General features: G+C 44.4%; 2 protein-coding genes and 1 long non-coding RNA gene across 7 annotated transcripts in view; 1 reads left to right on the forward strand and 2 right to left on the reverse strand.

Moving 5' to 3' along the window:
* LOC131584773 (uncharacterized) overlaps window positions 1-1,447 on the reverse strand; it is a 114,924-nt gene extending 113,477 nt beyond the window's left edge. For both annotated transcript variants that reach the window (XR_009278798.1, XR_009278797.1), the window contains exon 1: window positions 1,309-1,447. This is a non-coding gene — a long non-coding RNA (uncharacterized LOC131584773). The remainder of the gene's footprint in view (window positions 1-1,308) is intronic.
* KDM8 (lysine demethylase 8) lies at window positions 1,177-10,067 on the forward strand. 2 transcript variants are annotated; one of them, XM_058850208.1, is made up of 7 exons: window positions 1,177-1,767; window positions 1,801-1,995; window positions 3,289-3,421; window positions 4,258-4,299; window positions 5,044-5,193; window positions 8,265-8,357; window positions 8,450-10,067. In XM_058850208.1, exons 1-7 carry the CDS (start codon window positions 1,214-1,216, stop codon window positions 8,612-8,614), a joined length of 1,332 nt encoding a protein of 443 aa, XP_058706191.1. In that variant the 5' UTR covers window positions 1,177-1,213; the 3' UTR covers window positions 8,615-10,067. The 2 variants fall into 2 exon arrangements, with proteins under 2 accessions (XP_058706191.1, XP_058706192.1); XM_058850209.1 differs by having other exon boundaries at window positions 1,177-1,702; window positions 1,832-1,995.
* Window positions 10,068-10,211: 144 nt separating this feature from the next.
* Window positions 10,212-17,898, reverse strand: NSMCE1 (NSE1 homolog, SMC5-SMC6 complex component). 3 transcript variants are annotated; one of them, XM_058850229.1, is made up of 9 exons: window positions 17,839-17,858; window positions 16,923-17,583; window positions 16,683-16,826; window positions 14,713-14,834; window positions 13,817-13,894; window positions 12,940-13,086; window positions 11,879-11,995; window positions 10,890-11,010; window positions 10,212-10,421 (listed from the first exon to the last, which is right to left on the reverse strand). In XM_058850229.1, exons 3-9 carry the CDS (start codon window positions 16,801-16,803, stop codon window positions 10,372-10,374), a joined length of 756 nt encoding a protein of 251 aa, XP_058706212.1. In that variant the 5' UTR covers window positions 16,804-16,826; window positions 16,923-17,583; window positions 17,839-17,858; the 3' UTR covers window positions 10,212-10,371. The 3 variants fall into 3 exon arrangements, with proteins under 3 accessions (XP_058706212.1, XP_058706210.1, XP_058706213.1); XM_058850227.1 differs by lacking the exon at window positions 16,923-17,583 and having other exon boundaries at window positions 17,839-17,898; XM_058850230.1 differs by lacking the exon at window positions 17,839-17,858 and having other exon boundaries at window positions 16,923-17,819.
* Window positions 17,899-17,906: the final 8 nt, after the last annotated feature.

Raw genomic sequence — 17,906 nt, forward strand, 5'->3', positions numbered from 1 at the left:
GACTGGATATGGCACTCAGTGCCATGGTTTAGTTGAGGTATTAGGGCATCGGTTGGACTCAGTGATCTTGAAGGTCTCTTCCAACCTAATGATTCTGTGTGATTCTGTGTAAACATGTGTCTCAGTACAGAAAACAATGATTTTAACCTTTACTGTAAATTAGGATTTGTCTCAAATCCGAAGATTTCGACCCTAACGAGGAGCTAAACATTCGTCATTTCCTGTTATGGTGGTTTAGAGCTTGGTTCACCACATTAAAACATTCCTCAGTGCTGAATTTTAAATACAATATTGTTTTATCTTTGCTGTCAAGTATTAAGTCCTGAGAACGTTCAGGGCACATTATCAAAGCAGGTTGGGGCTCAGTGATGCTGTGCCCAGCGCGTTAGAAGACTTTCGTGCATATCCCATGCAGAAAGCACGTCCTGTGCGCAGATTAACAGCGAGCAGCTGAGGCAGCGGGAGGACATGGGCTCAGAGCCGCGCTGGGCTCCGCTCCAGCTCCTGGAGCGCACGCCGGGGCCGGGCAGAGACGTTTCTTTGCAGCACAAAAGGTCAGCCGGGAAGAGCACATCTCCCCTTCCCGCAGCACCCACCGCCCGCGCTCCGCTGGCCACAGCGCAGGCAGCCAGCTCCTCACGCCCGCCCTGGGTGAACGGCCAGAGGTGACCGTGACCTTCACCGCGTCCGTGCGCTGCCCTTTACTGCGAAAGCAGCGCCGATCATGGTCCCGCACAGGTAACGGCACCCGCACAGGTAACGGCACCCGCACAGGTAACGGCACCCGCACAGGTAACAACACCCGCACAGGTAACGGCACCCGCACAGGTAACGGCACCCGCACAGGTAACAACACCCACACAGGTAACGGCACCCGCACAGGTAACGGCACCCGCACAGGTAACAACACCCGCACAGGTAACGGCACCCGCACAGGTAACGGCACCCGCACAGGTAACAACACCCGCACAGGTAACGGTACCCGCACAGGTAACGGCACCCGCACAGGTAACGGCACCGAGTCCGAGCTTCCCCGGCACGGGAGCAGCTCCGCCCCCGGCACAGCCAGCCCCGCCCCTCAGCCCCGCCCCCGGCACAGCCAGCCCCGCCCCTCAGCCCCGGCCCCGCCCCTCAGCCCCAGCACGGACCCCCCGCCCCAGCGCCCGGCCCGGCCCGACAGCGCCTCCTCGCGGACGGCGGCGAAGGCGCGGCCATGGCGGCGAGCGGCAGCGCGGAGGGCGCGAGCGACGGCGCCGCGCTGTGGGCCGAGGTGCGGGCGCTGCTGCCCCGCGCCGAGGAGGGGCTGACCTTGGCGCTGAGCGGCGAGGTGGAGGACTGCGTCCTGCCGCTGCTGCTGCGGGCCCGGACGCTGCTCTACGGCGCGGCGGGCCGGCCCGGGGCCGGAGCGGCAGCGGCGCTGGAGCGCCTCAGCGACGTCCTGCGCGACTATTCCTGGGAGAAGCTGAACGCGGGGCCGTGGAGGGAGGTCGGCAAGGCCTGGCGCCAGGTCTACGCCTACGGCTGCCTCTTCGGGGCGCTGGCCGAGGTGGCCGCGGGCCGCCCGCTCGCGCGCGCCGTGCGGCTCTGCGACCTGGGGCTGCTGATGGGCGCCGCCATCCTGGACAATGTCCTGTCGCGCCTGGCGCGCGCGCTGCAGCCGCACCTGCCCCGCGCGGCGCCGAGCGGCGGAGCTCGTGCCGAGGTAGCGCCCCGCACCCCCCAGCCCCCCTCGCGGCCCGGCCGTGCTCGCGCTCCCCGCGCGGGGCCGTGCCGGCTGCTGAGGGAGCGTCCATTCCAGAGGCTCCGGCTGCTGAGGGAGCGTCCATTCCAGAGGCTCCGGCTGCAGCCGCCGCCTCCTGCGCTGCAGCCGCAGGAGGTGATTCCGCACCTTCGCTGTCCTTCGCTGGAGCGCTTCAGGGACTGCTACCTCATTCCCCAGCGGCCCGTGGTTCTGGAGGGCGTCATGGACCACTGGCCGTGTATGAAGAAGTGGAGGTGAGAAGCAAGTTCCTTCCCTGTCCAAGTAAAGGCAGGATCGTTCCCCGAGTTGGATATCTTGATGCTCGATAGAGCAGCGCAGACCTTCACAGAGGATGGATACCGTGGGCAGCGTATTTTGCTAGCAGCAGTGTCTTACTGCTCTGTGGAAGTTCCTTCACAGATGAGAGAAGCTCTTCATAGCATTCAGGGTATCACAGCAGGTGCTGGAGTGTGTCAGGGTGACCCTTTGACGAGCCTCTGGCTCTTTCTGGGTGAAGGCCGCCCTCTGCCCAGCCTTCAGCTGTCCCAGGAGCCCAAAGGCAGCACCTGGGAGCTCATGAGAAGTGCGCATTGCCAAGTGCCAGTGAGCTGCTCACAGCTCAGTGCATCTGTGTCATGCACACATCGGTGGTTTTTACCCCTTGGAACTTGCCAATAATTAGTGCAATAGAAAGTGAATTTCAGAGCCATGAGTAAGCATTGTTGACTTTTTCATTCATAAATCCAAGCACTGATGTTTGTTCAGTGTTGTGTTTGAGTGTTGAGTTTCAGAGACCACTGTGCAGGAGTGAATAACAGCATTGTGCGGCTTGATCAATACACGCAATGGTGCCCACGTATCTAATACTGAACATCAAGTATTTGTGAGGTAAAGGTCATGATTCCCTAGAAAAGGGATAAAATCACTCATGCTTAGTTTGAGTAATTGCTTTAGTTTAACAACCAAAGGTAAAATTAAGTGGACACACTTGTTTTGTCATAGGGATTTTATTAATTTTTGAGGGAAGGTACTGCACTGGTTAACTTTAGACACTTAAAAATATTCACTTCTCCGTTTAATACCATTGTCCATGGAGAGATGTATTTCACCCATCGAACTAAAACAATTGGAATGGGTGTTATTGGCACCTGTATTGACACTGACAGAGAGTTGATCTAATATTACTGAGTAAAAGATACAACATTTTATCAAATGTGGCAGCAGGCAGCAAAAATATTTGCCATCCCTTGCCAAGAGATAGTAACAGCTGAAATCTTCTTAGTATGCAAGGAAACAACTGAGGCAAACAGGCTTTTAAACCAAAACAAAAGACACTTGTGAGGTCATGAACACACAAACCTGCCTGGTGATTTCCTTGTTGCTTGCATTCTTTTCTTCTGCCTTTTTCTTCTGATTGGTTTGGTTTAGACAGGAGAAACTCAGGGTAGTAGAATTTTATTACTCAACAAGACTGTTTTAGATTGACTGCCTTACATTCAAAATTAGTAAGAGCAGTACAGAGGGTAATGGAACTTTTTTTATTTCAGTGTGGACTACTTCTGTCAAGTCGCAGGGTGCCGCACAGTCCCTGTGGAGTTGGGTGCTCGGTACACAGATGAGGAATGGTCTCAGCAGCTCATGACTGTCAGTGACTTCATCAGCCAGTATATCATGGATGAGGTCTGTTACACTCATTTGTTTCATTTCCAGACACAGCAAGGGACAGACACTCGAGGGGGTGTGCTGTAAGCACAAGCTCTGAATTAAAAGGTGTGACGTATTTTCAAGACCTGAAGCTGGGAATAATTATTGCAACAATAGGTTTGATTTTTACCTATAATCAAATGTACAATAGCTGGAATTTGATGAATACATACGCACATTCATATATACATATGCAGCAAAAATCTGACTGGTGGAATCTAAGAATAAGGGATCATCAGCCAGCAGTGTTGTTCCTCTTTCTCATTAAACTGCTTAGTGAGATTTAGGGTCAGATCCAAATTTACTTGCCATGAGGCAGAAAAATACAAAGTTGATTAGCATCTGGAATGTCCTTTTGCTTTCACAGATGAAGATCCCAAGCCCCCATTTCTGTTTCCTGACCTTCTGGCAGGAAGGACCATGTGCCATAGCAAACTGATCTGTGGTGCACCCTGGAATATAGTATGGAAGTAGTTCCAGGGCATAAGGGAGAACTGGTCTGTGTGCCAGCAGGGTCTGGCTAGAAGGATGCCGTGCATTGTCAGCTGTCAATACTCCACAGGGAGTCCCAGCTGCCTTCAGTAACTCAAGCTGGATGATTTATAGATTGTGGAGACACACCTACACTGTCACAATTTCAATGGAGCTGTAAGTTTCTGAAGACCCCTTGTACAGTTGAAATACTTACAGTACTCTGAATAGGACACTGGAAATGGATGTTACCTATATGTAAATTCTATTCACCTGTAAGTAAATTAACTCACTGTCTTTCCTGTATGTTACTGTGTTTTCTTTCTCTGCTGTCATTTCAGAAAAATGTAGGATACCTTGCCCAGCACCAGCTTTTTGATCAGGTAAAACTGAGTGAATATTTTTATCTCCCTACAGTCGTGTTCCTTTTGTAGCACAAGTTGTCTCTGAGGATGTTGACTGTACTAGATCGAAGGGTATATGGAGAATTCAGAGTAATTCTTAAGTTTCTATTCCCATGATTTGAAGGAACAGAGGGACAGGTTTGTTCCACTTGGCTGCAAGACATAGGAAAAAATTCCTTTTGGGATGAAGACATTCAATCCCAGCACTGTTTCAGTACAATGTAGCATATACTTAGGGGGATATCACCTGGAAAGCCCATTTCATAAGTCAGGGAAGAGATTTGGACAGGAAAGTCTTCAACATTGATATGTTTACCATAATCTGAAATGTCATTCCAGTTTACCAGAGCTTAGGTTGGTGGGAGACATAAAAAGATAGCTCACAGAGAAGCAAGCATAGTATAGAAGAGATCAGCTGCTCCTTTTCAATGAAGAGAAAACATTCTTGTGATTATCTCTGATTTCTGCAAAAGCATAGGGTCTCTGAAGAATGAGAAACCCTTTCTCCCGCTTCTCCTTCCAACAGAGTCTGCTCACTAGAACAGAAAGTTTGAGAACATTTCCTGCAGATTCCTAGCAGGTCAGCTACCTGTCTCCTACACTTGCTGGACCAGCCAGGCATTTGTTTTCTTTGTGTCCAGCCTTGCTCATCTGTTCTATGAATTACATATTTTGGCAAGTCAACACATACTCTTTTTAATGTTTCTTTCTTCATGGAAATAGATCCCAGAACTTAAAGAAGATATCAGTATCCCTGACTACTGCTGCTTGGGGGAAGGAGAAGAAGATGACATCACCATTAATGCTTGGTTTGGTCCAGGAGGTACAATCTCACCTCTTCATCAGGATCCCCAGCAAAATTTTTTAGCCCAGGTATGTACTTTACACATGCCATTAAAGCAATACTTACAGAAAATGGTATGGTATGGTATCGTATGTATTAGAGACAAGAAGAGCAGACAGCTTGAGGAACAATCAAAGGATAGAGAAGATGCAGATACTGTTTTGCTATTTTATTGCATTTGTCACTACTGCGACTTAATTCTGAATGTAATCTTATAGACCACAAGTGTTGCTCATTGAGCAAGACCATTATTTACCCTTGTTTTACAGATGATAGATAGAAATCACAAGAAGCAGCTTTTCCAAGGTCACATGGGATTTGTAACAGAGTTGGGAACAATCTGGATCCTGTAATGTTGCACTAAGGAGTTTCTTTTTCTGGTATCATGGTTTAAGCCCAGCCAATCCCCAAGCCTCAAGCCTCAGCTGCTTTCTCATCTCCCAAACAGCAGGATAAGGGAGAGAATGGGGAGAGCAAAAGCTAGAAAACTTGTGGATTGAGGTTTAATAAGCAAAAACTGTGCATGTAAGCAAAGCAAAACAAAGAATTACTTGACTGCTTCCCATGGGCAGGCAGGTGTTCAGTCATTCTCAGGAGAGCAGAGTCCATCATGCTTAACAATTACAGGGGAAGACAAACATCATCACTCCAAAAATCTCCACTTTCTCCTTCTTCTTCTTCTTCCCCCATATACTGAGCATGATGTCATACAGTGTGGAATATCCTTTGGTCAGTCAGTCTGGGTCACCTGTCCTGGTTGTGTCTTCTCCCAGTCTCAGCCACCCCCAACTTCCTTGCCAACGTGGCAGTATGATAAGCAGAAAAGGCTTCAGGTCTTTGTAAATCCTGCTCAGCAATAAGAAAAACATCTCTATATTATCAACCCTGTGTTCAGTACAAATCCAAAACATAGTCCTATATCAGCCACTGTGGAGAAAATTAACTCTACCCCAGCCAAAGCCAGCACATCTGGAAAGCAAGGTTTTGAGGTGGACTTAGGTACATACTTTAGTCCAATTCAGGTTACCCAGTAAAATATTAATGCATGCAGTAAGATAGGAATTAAAACTTGATATCTTTTTGATGATGACTTCTAGTGCAGAACAACCCAATAAAATATTGGGGCCTTTTGTGGTAAGCACTGAACAGGTCCAGGGATGTCTTCTGGATCCACGTTGACTACTGTGGATCTTCAAACACTGAGAGGTGTTAACTGAAGGAGATTGCTGTCCCTCAGACTCTTGAAAAAACCAAACAGGCTTACACTTACACAGTTTTCCAGCAGGACTGTGACATTACTTTCTACTGATGGTTATTTATGGGTTTTTTATGGGTTGAGCTTTACTTTCTCTGTCCCAGTTGCATCTTGCTAACCTGTGTTTTCACTGGAAACTTAGGCTTAATTCAGGCCTTCCTAGCATGTTTTTTTTTACAACTGCTGTGCAGCTCTGTATGGATTGTATTTCTTTTGCATGCTACCTGCTTGGCACACACATACAGCTGCATTCTGAAAGTGAAGTACTGAACTATTCATGCTGTGTAATCTTCGAGGGGAATTTTTTTTTTTGTGGAAAAAAAATGTACAGGAGCTGTTGGACTGGGAAAAGATACTTTCCTTACTAACCTCAGAACTTGTTTTCTTCTGCCTCAAAAATGGGAGATTATCTGCCAGTGGTGTGAAAGAGTCTTTGTAATTTGAACAGCTGGTGATCTGGCAGCTTGCAATTAAACTTGTCCTGCTTTGTGATGCCATTTAAACTGTGGATGCGGAGTACAGGAAGGCACAAGCACAAGTAACAAAATGAAATTATGCTGGCTGGTGGTGAGATCGTGGTTTTTCCATTAATGAGAAAAGCAGTCGCTGGAGATGCAGGCTATTGCTCATTAACTGGTACCCAGAGTCTTATAATATACAAGGCCTTAATCCAGTGAGGCAAGTGCAGGAAGGAGCTGTTAGCAGCTGATAGCAGTCCCAAAAACATTTCATGCATTCAGAGAATGTGCTGTTGGAGCAATAACCAGCATTTTTGTCACTTCCATAAGTCACCAAAAATACCATGTAATACTTGGTTCTTTAGTAAGCTAATTAATATCCTTAAGCTCATTGGGCACTGGGGCATGGAAGACATCCTAAAAACATGTGGACAGCCAGTTATACAGATCAATGCTCTACTAGTTTACTCAGTGGTAGTGAAGAGTAGGACAGGGCAACAGTACTTGGTACTTGTCCAGTCTGTAGAATACATTTATGTGCTGTTCTTGAAGCAACAAACTAAATAGCCAGTATGACAGCTTTGATATTGGTAAGATTTCAGGAAATCGTGTTCTATTATGTGGATGCTAAGATAAAGGAAAAGCAGGTTGGTTAGGAATGGTTGGGTAGCCACTCAAGGGTGCTGGGATTAGTCAGAGTACCCATAACAGGACAGTTCCCAAGTATAATCATGCCTAGCTCTTGCAGTGGTCTGGAACGCCAGCACAAGCCATCTGCATCTTCACCCTAAACCTTCTGTTCCACTGGTATCAGTGGAGGAGTCGGCTTTGACTCGTTCATGCTGCTACATCCTGACACCAAAACTTGCAGTTCACATAATGAACATGTAGTGTTCAGGGAAGCCAGGCCACTCACCTTAAAAGTTCTTATCTCATTTCAGCACTCCAATGAAGGAACTGTTTTAATGATGACACAGAAGTAAGAGTTTGAGTGGTATATGGAAGCTTAGCAGTCACTCTGCAAGTACCTCTGCCTGTTAATGTAAATTGCAATGAAGGTTCAGCCTCCTTATTCTCAGTTCTTATTTCTAGCTAATTTTGAGCCTAAATAATGATGTATAAACTAGGTGCTTTAAACTTTTAATTGAAAGCAATCTGGTTAAAGGCATTTCCTTCCCAAAGGTATTTCATTCTTATCTGCTCCAAGGGAAGAGGTACTTAAATTCCAATAGCCTGATTTAACTTTTTATTATAGCAGTCTCTATTACTAACAAAGATAATTATGTTCCTTGTAATCATGTAATTGTACTGTTAAATGCGAGCTATGGCCCACAGCTTCCAGTAATGTGCCAGTTAATGACTAATGGAAAATTTTTATTATATACAGGTATTTGGAAGAAAGTATATCCGTCTCTACTCACCACAAGATTCAGAAAACCTGTACCCCCATGAAAGCCAAATTCTTCACAACACTAGTCAGGTAAATAGTTGCCTGAAATTTTAATATCAGTAATGTTATCAAATCATATTTGAGTAAAGACAGTCTTCTGATGATTGTTTGGTTTTTTATAGGTTGATGTAGAAGATCCAGACTTGGTCAAATTTCCAAATTTCAAAAAGGCCACATTTCAGTCCTGCATTCTGATGCCTGGACAGATTCTGTTTATTCCAGTTAAATATTGGCACTATGTGCGATCGCTTGAGCTCAGCTTCTCCGTTAGTTTCTGGTGGTCATAGCTCTGAAATGTAGTCAGCAGCACTGAAAAGGGAATTAAAAATCAGGGAAGTAGCATCTCTCTCTCAGGAGAGGTTAGAGGTGGAGTAAAACCAAAAACCAACAAACTCTTGCTAAAGCATGGAGAAGTAGTCACAACAGGTAAGTGGAAAGAGTGTGCTGTAGCCATGTCATTTCTGTATGTTTCTAATAACTCCTAAAGACTATGTGTTAGGTCCTGTGTGCACATCCCTCAGAAACAGCCTGTGTACAGGCACTACCAGGGCTCTGCCTGAGTCTCTTTATCTCTCTCTATTTGGACTTAGAAACACTAAACCCTGGAGTTAGCTACAGAGATGGTGTTACCTAAAGGTTCAATTCATTAAAAAATTAATCTAACACCAAGCAAGGTACTAGTCTCCTGCATGGGATAAGTTACTTATGTCCTGGTCTGGCCAGGATAGGGTTAATTTCTGCAGCCAGGAGGGGCATGGCCCAGACCCAGAGGTTCCTCTGTACCACCTCAACCTGCCACCGATGCAGGCCAGGGGCAAGAAGGGGCTCCTTGGTCTCTTAGTGATTGTATGTATGAATCTTTTTGTGTGAATCTTTTGTATCTCTTGTACACTTTGTTATTGATATTGTTGCTATTACTGCTCATTTTCTTACTCCTTTGCTGTTTCCAGTAAATTGTTCATATTGCAACTCATGATCTTGATCTTTTGGGCCTCCCAGTTCTCCTGTCTGTGAGGGGAGAAGTATGGGGAAGAGGGAGTGAGCAAGCATCTCATGGTTTGGAGCATTTTGGTGCAAACACTAATTTGGAGAGTACCATTCCTAAAGCACATCATCATGTTAAAGCCTAGAACATAACTGAAGTTAACCCATAATTTAATTGCAGTTAGATAACCTGAAGTTTAATTATGCTTTGATTAACCATCACCTGAACTGCTGCTGCAGCCTTTCTGCAGCATCACACATCTCTACCAAGGACAAGAACGCTGCCATTTCAGTCTGGGGTGGGGCAATAGCCAGTCCTTAGCTCCTTTCCAAGTCACTCTTAAAGGAAAAAGCATCCTTAATTAAAACTGGAGACAGAAGTGCCAGGACTAAAAACCTAAAGAATTTCAATATGCTAATTTTTTCAGCACTTTGCAGACATAAGCTAACATTGCCCCAAGTCCAGTCGTACTGCTTCCCAATCCTTCTGTGGCAATATTCCCTCACAGCTGCTTGTGACCTGGCCTTATGTCAAGACAAACTCTTTTGCATCTATAGAATGGACAAAACACAACCACAGTACCAATTAGAAGTGTTCCAACTCCAGCCCTAGGTCAGAGACTCAGCCAGCTGCCTTGCACATACTGCTCTGATTTTTCACCTGCTTAACATGCTACAGCAGGTGTCATTTCCCTTGAGCAACTGAATTTGTACTGTCCCTGTACAAACAGGGAGCACTTGCTGAGAAAGGCTTCTTTCAAGAGTTCAGCTGTATATACCAGCTTGCAGGACCGACTAAAACATTTGCATCTTTCATCCCCAAACGTGCACTGGGAGTCCCAACCCAAGAATATGGAGAATCACAAACACAAAACAGCTTTCAAGAAAGCTGTGGAAACATTACTGTGAACAGGAACATCAATGATAGTTTTATTTTAAGATTCTTAGAACTTTAGAAAATGGGTACACTGAGCACTGTTACTAAGTGAATACAATACAGTCTGGCTGTTCTGCCAGAGTGGCAGCAAAGAGATGTCACTGACATCAAGTTTTACTGGCATCATCTAGCACCAAGAGTGGAGCTCTGTGGTGAGCCCATCCGACTCATACCTATAAAGAAAACCAAAGGAAGGTTAATGGACAACACACAAAAAAAAGATAATATTGTATAACCTCCTTTTCTAAAATGCTTTGTATATTGTGAACAGCTCTGTTGCTGTTCACAATGTCCAATTTCCCTGGACAATGGAGGAATTCCAAAGAGATTCTTAGAAGCTCAGTATTTCCAGAAGTTTTAGTTTCATAGGTTGTGTGTGCTTCTATTCCTTCCCCACTCCTCCCCCACCTCATAAAGATAGTTATAAAAAAATATACACGGGGTCTGCTATACCCCTGTGGCACTCTTTGGGCACTCTGGGAGCTCAGTGCTGTCTGTGTGTGGTTTAGTGTCTGAAACATACCACTGAAGTCAGAAATAGCTAATACAGTTATAAATAATACAGGCAGTGCCACTGAACATCACAGCCCATTTCCTAGTATTATTACATTCAGTTTTTTTAAAAATACATTGCTTGGTACCTGGGGTGTCACAAGACCAGAATTCATTACACTTGGGACAGCGGGGTTCAGTCTGGCCTCTGAAGTACTTTCTGACACAAGGTAAGTGCATTCCAATTCCACAGGATTCACATACTTGGCTCTGAAATCAGAAGTGTTGATTCATAAAATCTTTCTAAACTGTCCTTCAATTTAAGAGCAAGTTGTTACAAAGAGCAGCAAATATGCAACACTTTGTTCCAAAGAATGGTTCCCACAATATGAGTGGTAGATACACTCAACATTCGAAGCTGGTAAATGCTAAAAGGAGGTACTTTTCTGTAAACTAGAAATACTGTTTCCCTGTATGGACAACATTTAGCTTGAACGACAGCAATTTCAGTGCAATAAAGGAGACTGACTGGGATGGAAAAATAATGTGGAAGCATGTTAGTTGGGCAAATCAGAAGATGCGGGCTCACAGTGCAAGAAAACACAGCAGTTTTGGAAAATCCAAGCTGTAACTACTTAGGCAAGATGGAACCGGAAACGTCCCAGCTATCAAAACACAGTGCTTTAGCATGCTCTACATAGCACTCATGTTCCCTCTGAGGTCCAAACATAAGCAATTCCTGAATTAAAATCCCAGGACCAAGAATGAATGTGTCACGTGATGACGTCTATTGGCAAGGCCCAGAGAGGACACTGCTAACACCTCATTGCTAAACCTCTTTCAGCATCAGGAGTTCATCTCTAATATGCTGGTTTGGAAAGCCAGACAGCATAAACATGTTCCTCATTGCAGGAGTGCACTTTTCCAATTTTATACTTGGAGACACTGCTCCAAGGCAGTTTTATTTCTAAAGACAGAAGATAAAATGCCTAAAATGAAAGAAAAAAGAAAAAAAGTTTTTTTTTATAAAATGCATGAGCACCATGACCAGATTGAAAGACCAAGTTTATACCCACAGGAAAGCATCAGAAACCTCAGCTATGACCATGCAAGTCCATTGGCTGAGGTGACATGTTACCTGGATGGCGAGGCTGTGACAGATGTTACATTTCCTTGCCACGTCCTGGTAGTTGCTGAGAATGTACTGTTCCATCTCAATTATGCACCGAGTATGCAGAGTATATTCTCCATTTTTCTAAAGAAACAAGTGTTGAAATGAGGAATTTCTTTTAATTCCTTCTACCTTTTCTGACTTTGCTAACCACTTGTTAACAAGCCACTTTTTTATACCGTCATGAAACCAACATGCTGGTACAATGCAATGTCAGAACATTTTTGAAATAGCAGAACTCCTTTGTTTAGAGGAACAGAATAAAAATCCCACACCTCTAACAGAGATCTAGTCCTTAGAAAGCATAGATGAGCAAGCATGCATTCCTTAATAGAGGCATGCTGTTTTGGGATCCTCCATTATAGGTTAGAGAAAATTCTCCCTGCTTTAAACAAAATCTTGGCATTTCCTGCTTGATGTGTCTTTGGAAATACCTGCCAAATCAACTTAACATGTAAGTAACGGTGTGGCAGCAGACTGGAGATCTATGATGCAATGACCCCAGCAGAAAAGGGATTACAGTCTTGCTTGGCAAGCAACTGCAGTGTCCACATGGTGAGCTCACCTCCACTGCTCCTTCATAGAATAAAACAGATGTAACCATGTGCAAAGTGGCCCATGCATTTCTGGTACAGGAGTTTTCAACATGTCTGGCCTTGCTCCTTTTCAGGAAATTCTAAATGCAACTAAAGGCACTGATCACTCTGAAAAGCTTTCCCCAGCTCTTGTTCCAGGTTGAAGGATGCTGTGCTGTTGTGTACAAAGGATGCCTGTGTGTCACTGGGCAGGAGTAGACACACAAACCCCCCTGGCTCAGGTACAAGAAACTGAAACCATATGGTCCTGTACAGACCTACCCAAGGACTTTTTCCTTGTAAGTCTCCTTCCTTTTCTGCAAAAATCACTGAAGCAGCAATAAGCATGGGCCCCATAAGACCATTTTTGCCATCAGCTCCAGTCTCAGCTACCACATCCATAAGGACATGATAACTGGATCCCTTGAACTATGAACACTTAAATGCAGTTACCTCAGACAGCCACTTATCCTCCACAAAAACTTTCAGCACTTGTTCTGCTTCCTTTTTCTTCATTTTCCTTGTCTTAAGTTGGTCAGCCAAGTTTAAAATATCTGTAGATGAGGCGAAGCCATTTTCTGATAAAATTATTAGGTCCATCTACCGGAAGAAACATTACCAAGTATTAGAAACCCTGCAATTAGGCAGACACACCTTACAGTAATGTGCTAATGTGAATTTTTTCAGCATCCATATGTATGAGAGATACTACAGTATATGGCTTGAACCAGAATTGTAAAACAAAGGCCAAAAGCTGAAACAATCATTGTCCCCTTGACAGTTTCAATCTTTGCCAAGAAAACATTTCCACAAATATAAGCATACACGCTGCATAAATGAAGCTGCGTTCAGGGACCCCTGGACACACTCAGTGGTGACAGATCCATTTATTTTTATCTCCTCTTTGTCAAAGATCTTTTGAGGAAACCCTCAATAACCCTAGACAAACGTTTATATGCAAATCAGCAAAATCACTTTGTACGTTACTGGCATTAAAAACTATTTTATATTACTAAACTACTGAAGCCAGTGAAAAACTTGACTGAAAATCCTGAAGAAAGTTGTTTGTGTAACTAAAAGAAGGTGTGTAAAGTCCCTAACCTCAAGAAGTCCTTCCCTGGTGCTTATCTACCTTACCCATAACTGACTTAAAACAGCAAATCATTACTTGCACTTAATTTCCTCCCTGCCCACCCCACCCATTTGATCTCAGATAAACTTAGGTAAAATGGCAACTACTTCCTCAACCACATCTCCATTTCAATTTTCATTCATTTTATGATACCTTAACAAATAATATGATTTACTAAGTGATAACTGACATACTTACTGTTTTTCTGAACAATTCCAATTCAATTTCTGTATAGTCAGATGCCATTTTAGTTACTTCAGTTTCCGCCAAATTCACCTATAAAAAATAGACTGATATAAAGTGCCTATGTTGTTTCATACCAGAAACTATAAAAAAACCCTTGAGGTTAAGAATACATCATCTTACAATTAACATAAATGTTAGTTCTTTCAGGGGCACTTGATGGTATTCAAGTTCTTTCTTTACAACCCCTCATCTTCCAGCCACAAATTCTCTACAGCTGCCTCTGCCCAGGCAAAGCCATTCCATAATCCAAGCTCCCAGAACTGACAGAGTGCTGCAGCCGAGCTGACATATCACAGGTGCTAGACAGTTCTGGTGCTAGACAGCAGATGGAACTATGTTATCAGTCACCGTTTTTTTCACTGTGAAAACCAGTTGCCCATCTATTCTACTGTTATTGCACATGCTACTAATAATAATTATTAGTTCAATTTAACTGGCAAAAGGAAAAGTTAAAAGCAGCAGCTAATGTTAGAATACATCCTGTATGCATCTGGTCTTTTGAAATTACTAAGCTTCTCTGACATGCACATTGCAGATCATCTGGGGAAACAACTTATAGGCCACTCCTCAGCAATCCTTTTGTGCTAGGTTGATTTTTGAGTGGGAGAGAAAGAAAAATATGTTGGACAGCTCTCTGTGTTTTCTAGTTTAAAAATCTTTCTCAGGGAAGAAAGTCTCCTGTGGAAAAGGAATCTCACTTCAGCACTTAAGCAATGTTTATGCTAAGTAACTCCAACACTGCTTTCATCCTTGCTACAATGTCCTATTCCCACACACCTGATCTGTGACAGTTTATCCTCCTGCATCCACTGCCAGCCCCACACAAACACAGCACAGCAGGTACCTACTACAGCATAATGCGCTCTCCCATTGTCTTCCGATACTCCTTTCCGGATCTGCATAAACAAAGGCTGCAGGTGGCTATTAATAGTGCTGATGAAATCATCCAGTTTATCATGTGCGTAGTAAACTGGAAATGAATGAGAAAAAACACATAGAGAGAAAAGTCAAACAACTACACATCAGGCAGATCTTTTTATGTGAAACATTTTTTCCATGTAAAAGTGATGAAACTGTGAGGCAGAATTCAAACATGAATTCAAACTGTTCTATTCAGCAGACACATAACTTCCTTCTGCTGCTGTCTCGTGGCCTTCAGAAATGCTCAGCTCCTCTAAAATCAGTTGACAGAGTCCAGACATTCTGTCTTGTTTCAGGGAACCCACAGCACTAATCCAGTAATTACAGTGACTTGAACTAAGCTGAACTGAAAATAAAATATGACTGGGAAAAAATACTATGCGCAATAGGAAAATACACTGACTTGGATTCCCTTATACACATGGGATTTATTGTTTCTGTATGCTGTTTCACAAATTAATGGCATATAAGTGATCAAGTTACATATCAGAAAACCAAAAATTCTAGCATTGTAGAAACACAAGAATTATCTTGAGTCACATTCTACAAACCAAACAAATACTAGCAGCAGTTTAATCATAGACATAATTAAGATGGACTTTGCAGTCATTCTGTGGAAGAGTATATAATGGTTCTTGCCTGCACAGCACCACACAACTCTCACATCCATCCAAAACAAGATTTTGTCAATTTTATCACTTCTGTTGCCTTCATCAGGCTATGGTTTAAAAACCAGAACTAAGTAACAGCTCATAATTTTAGATAAATAATTCATGTCTCAAAAATACAATCAGTTATCATGAAATTAATCCTGTTTGCAGTCACAGAAGTCCCTCACTCATCTAACAGCATTGGGTCAAGGTCCCGCTCCCAAACCCCACGGCACTACAGCACAGTGCCAAACTGCACTCATAGGATGCTCCTGCTCAGGAGTTCCTGACTCAGATATACAAGATTCCTTCAGTGAACAAAGCCAACAAACACCAAGAACGATAGTAAAGTAAGTACAATATTCAAGCGTAATTTTGCCACCTGCTTGGCTCCTGTCAGCAGGAAACACTGCACAGGAGCTTTAGTGACCCATTTCAGAGAGGGTAAAAGATGAAAGATAACAGAATACTCTTTTGTACAACAGCTATAACATTTTAATGTGAGATAAGTGGTTGTTCCAGTAGATCTTATACAGAAAAAAAAAGGGATAAAAATTCTCAATAAAAAATTAATAGGGGTTAAAGAACACCCAAAGTTGTGCTTCACAATTTTAGCATCTCAGATGTAAAGTTACAGTTCCTGACTCAAGAAACACACAAGTAGACTACTTTGTCCTGACCTTACAGCTATGGGTAAGTAGGTACAAATTCATAGAAGAACAGAAGAGTCCCTGTAGAGTGAGTAGCATGGTGGCATAGCAGAGGGCATAGCACTCCTAAACCTGGCAGGAGAACAGATTCCGGGACTCAGAACAGACAATCTAGTGCAGGTGAGGTGGGAAGAAAGCACAGCAATTCACCAGGAAACTTCATCTCATCCTCACCAAAATGTTTTTGCAGCAGTCACTTCTCCCACAATACGTGGGAGAAATAACTGAAGTGCATTTACTTAAAAGCATTCACTATAGTGAAGTGCTTCCAGTGTCAAAACTTTTTTTTTAAAGTCATTTATATGTATAACCTATAAACAACAACCCTGATAAAATAAAAAGTACTACAAATCTGGCCTGATTAGAAGTTACTTTACTCATTACTGTATTATTTTATCTTTCAGGAAAGAGAGAGAACACTCATATTACAGTTTTTTAACTTTTTTAGCTTGTGCATGCCCTCCAGAAATCAAATTATTTGTAAGCTGCACCAGGAAAAAAAAACAAACAGTTCTTTTATCACCAGGACAGACACACCTTTATCAGTTTCACAGCAGTGCTGGTGTAATTTCCTGGCCTCTGATCCTTCTGTTATCCCATTAGACATCAGAACCTGCAAGAACCGTCGATGAGCATCGGTCATCTGAGCTGCCATCATAGTGTTTCACCAAGCTTCAAGTGCTGCAGGAGGTTTAAGCTAGAATTAATGCACATGTTCATGCAAGTTAAGAATACAATAGTCCAAGTGTACACAAGATTTCAATTAAAGTCTATTACATTGGATGAGGGCAAAAAAAGCAGATCCCAAGGTCGTCCTCCGAATGCAGAGGGTGGCCAGCTCTGAGGTTCTGGAAGGGTGCAAGAGATAGAAGTCCAACTAGTTTTAGCTACAGAAAAGAACAAGGCAGGCATTGTGTTGTTGTCACCCAAAATCGGGGATAAAACTCCTTCTTTTAACACCAAGGTAGTATTAAGAAGCAAGCAATACTGTATTGCAGCACTGGATAGAAAAGGGAATGACTCAGTCTGCACAGTTAGTCTCAGACGGTGCTCTTGGAGGATCTTTAGGCACCCGTGGTGGTCACTGAGCCTCTAAACTTTGACAGTGGTCTCTATCCGGTGTGGTTTTCGTCGAATCTGCACGGTATATTGCTGAGCTGGACCGGGGCGGTTTGACTTGTTACGAACGGGAGTTAGCGAGCGCTCAACGTCCCGCTAACCGCTCCATAATGCCCCGGTAACCGCTACCCGCCCCCCGGTACCCACAACACTGCCGTCCCCAGAGCTGAAAATGACCGTGCTGGGGGACAAACACAACACCGTCTGTCATCCTGCGTCAGATAAAGCTCCTGCTCCCCACACAGCCTGACTTGAGCACGGTCAATTAGAGCGGGTGACTTCGGACAGAAGGCAGTCCTCTACAGATTTCGAAGAAAGCCTGAAGTAATTAAAGGCAGCTCAGGAAATTCCCTGACCACTGCACTACCCCACCGCCCGCTTCTGGCTGAGCTCCGGCCTTGCAGCTTCACCGCTCGCGCGGCCCCGGGCCAGCCGCAGCCCACGGAGACAATGGCCCGAAAAACCGCCCGACCCGCTACCCCTCGGCCCTGCCGGGACACACTGGTGCTCACCGGGGCTCCCACCGCGGTACCACCACCCCCGCCCGGCTGCCCCCGCACCGGCCCACACTCACCTGCTCGGCGATGGCTGCGCGCGCCCGCCACAGATGGCCCCGCCCCGCCCCGGCCCGCGCTGGCCCCG

This window comes from Poecile atricapillus, chromosome 14 (assembly GCF_030490865.1).
Source record: "Poecile atricapillus isolate bPoeAtr1 chromosome 14, bPoeAtr1.hap1, whole genome shotgun sequence".
NCBI lineage: Eukaryota > Metazoa > Chordata > Aves > Passeriformes > Paridae > Poecile > Poecile atricapillus.

Coding starts and splice junctions, on each gene's coding strand:
- KDM8 (XM_058850208.1), top strand. CDS start 1,214: ATGGCGGCGAGCGGCAGCGCGGAGGGCGCGAGCGACGGCGCCGCGCTG. Junction 1,996..3,288: donor CCGTGTATGAAGAAGTGGAG/GTGAGAAGCAAG, acceptor TTTTTATTTCAG/TGTGGACTACTTCTGTCAAG. Junction 8,358..8,449: donor TTCTTCACAACACTAGTCAG/GTAAATAGTTGC, acceptor GGTTTTTTATAG/GTTGATGTAGAAGATCCAGA.
- NSMCE1 (XM_058850227.1), bottom strand. CDS start 16,803: ATGATGGCAGCTCAGATGACCGATGCTCATCGACGGTTCTTGCAGGTT. Junction 13,895..14,712: donor GGAGAGCGCATTATGCTGTA/GTAGGTACCTGC, acceptor TATTTTTTATAG/GTGAATTTGGCGGAAACTGA. Junction 11,011..11,878: donor GTCACAGCCTCGCCATCCAG/GTAACATGTCAC, acceptor TTCTGATTTCAG/AGCCAAGTATGTGAATCCTG.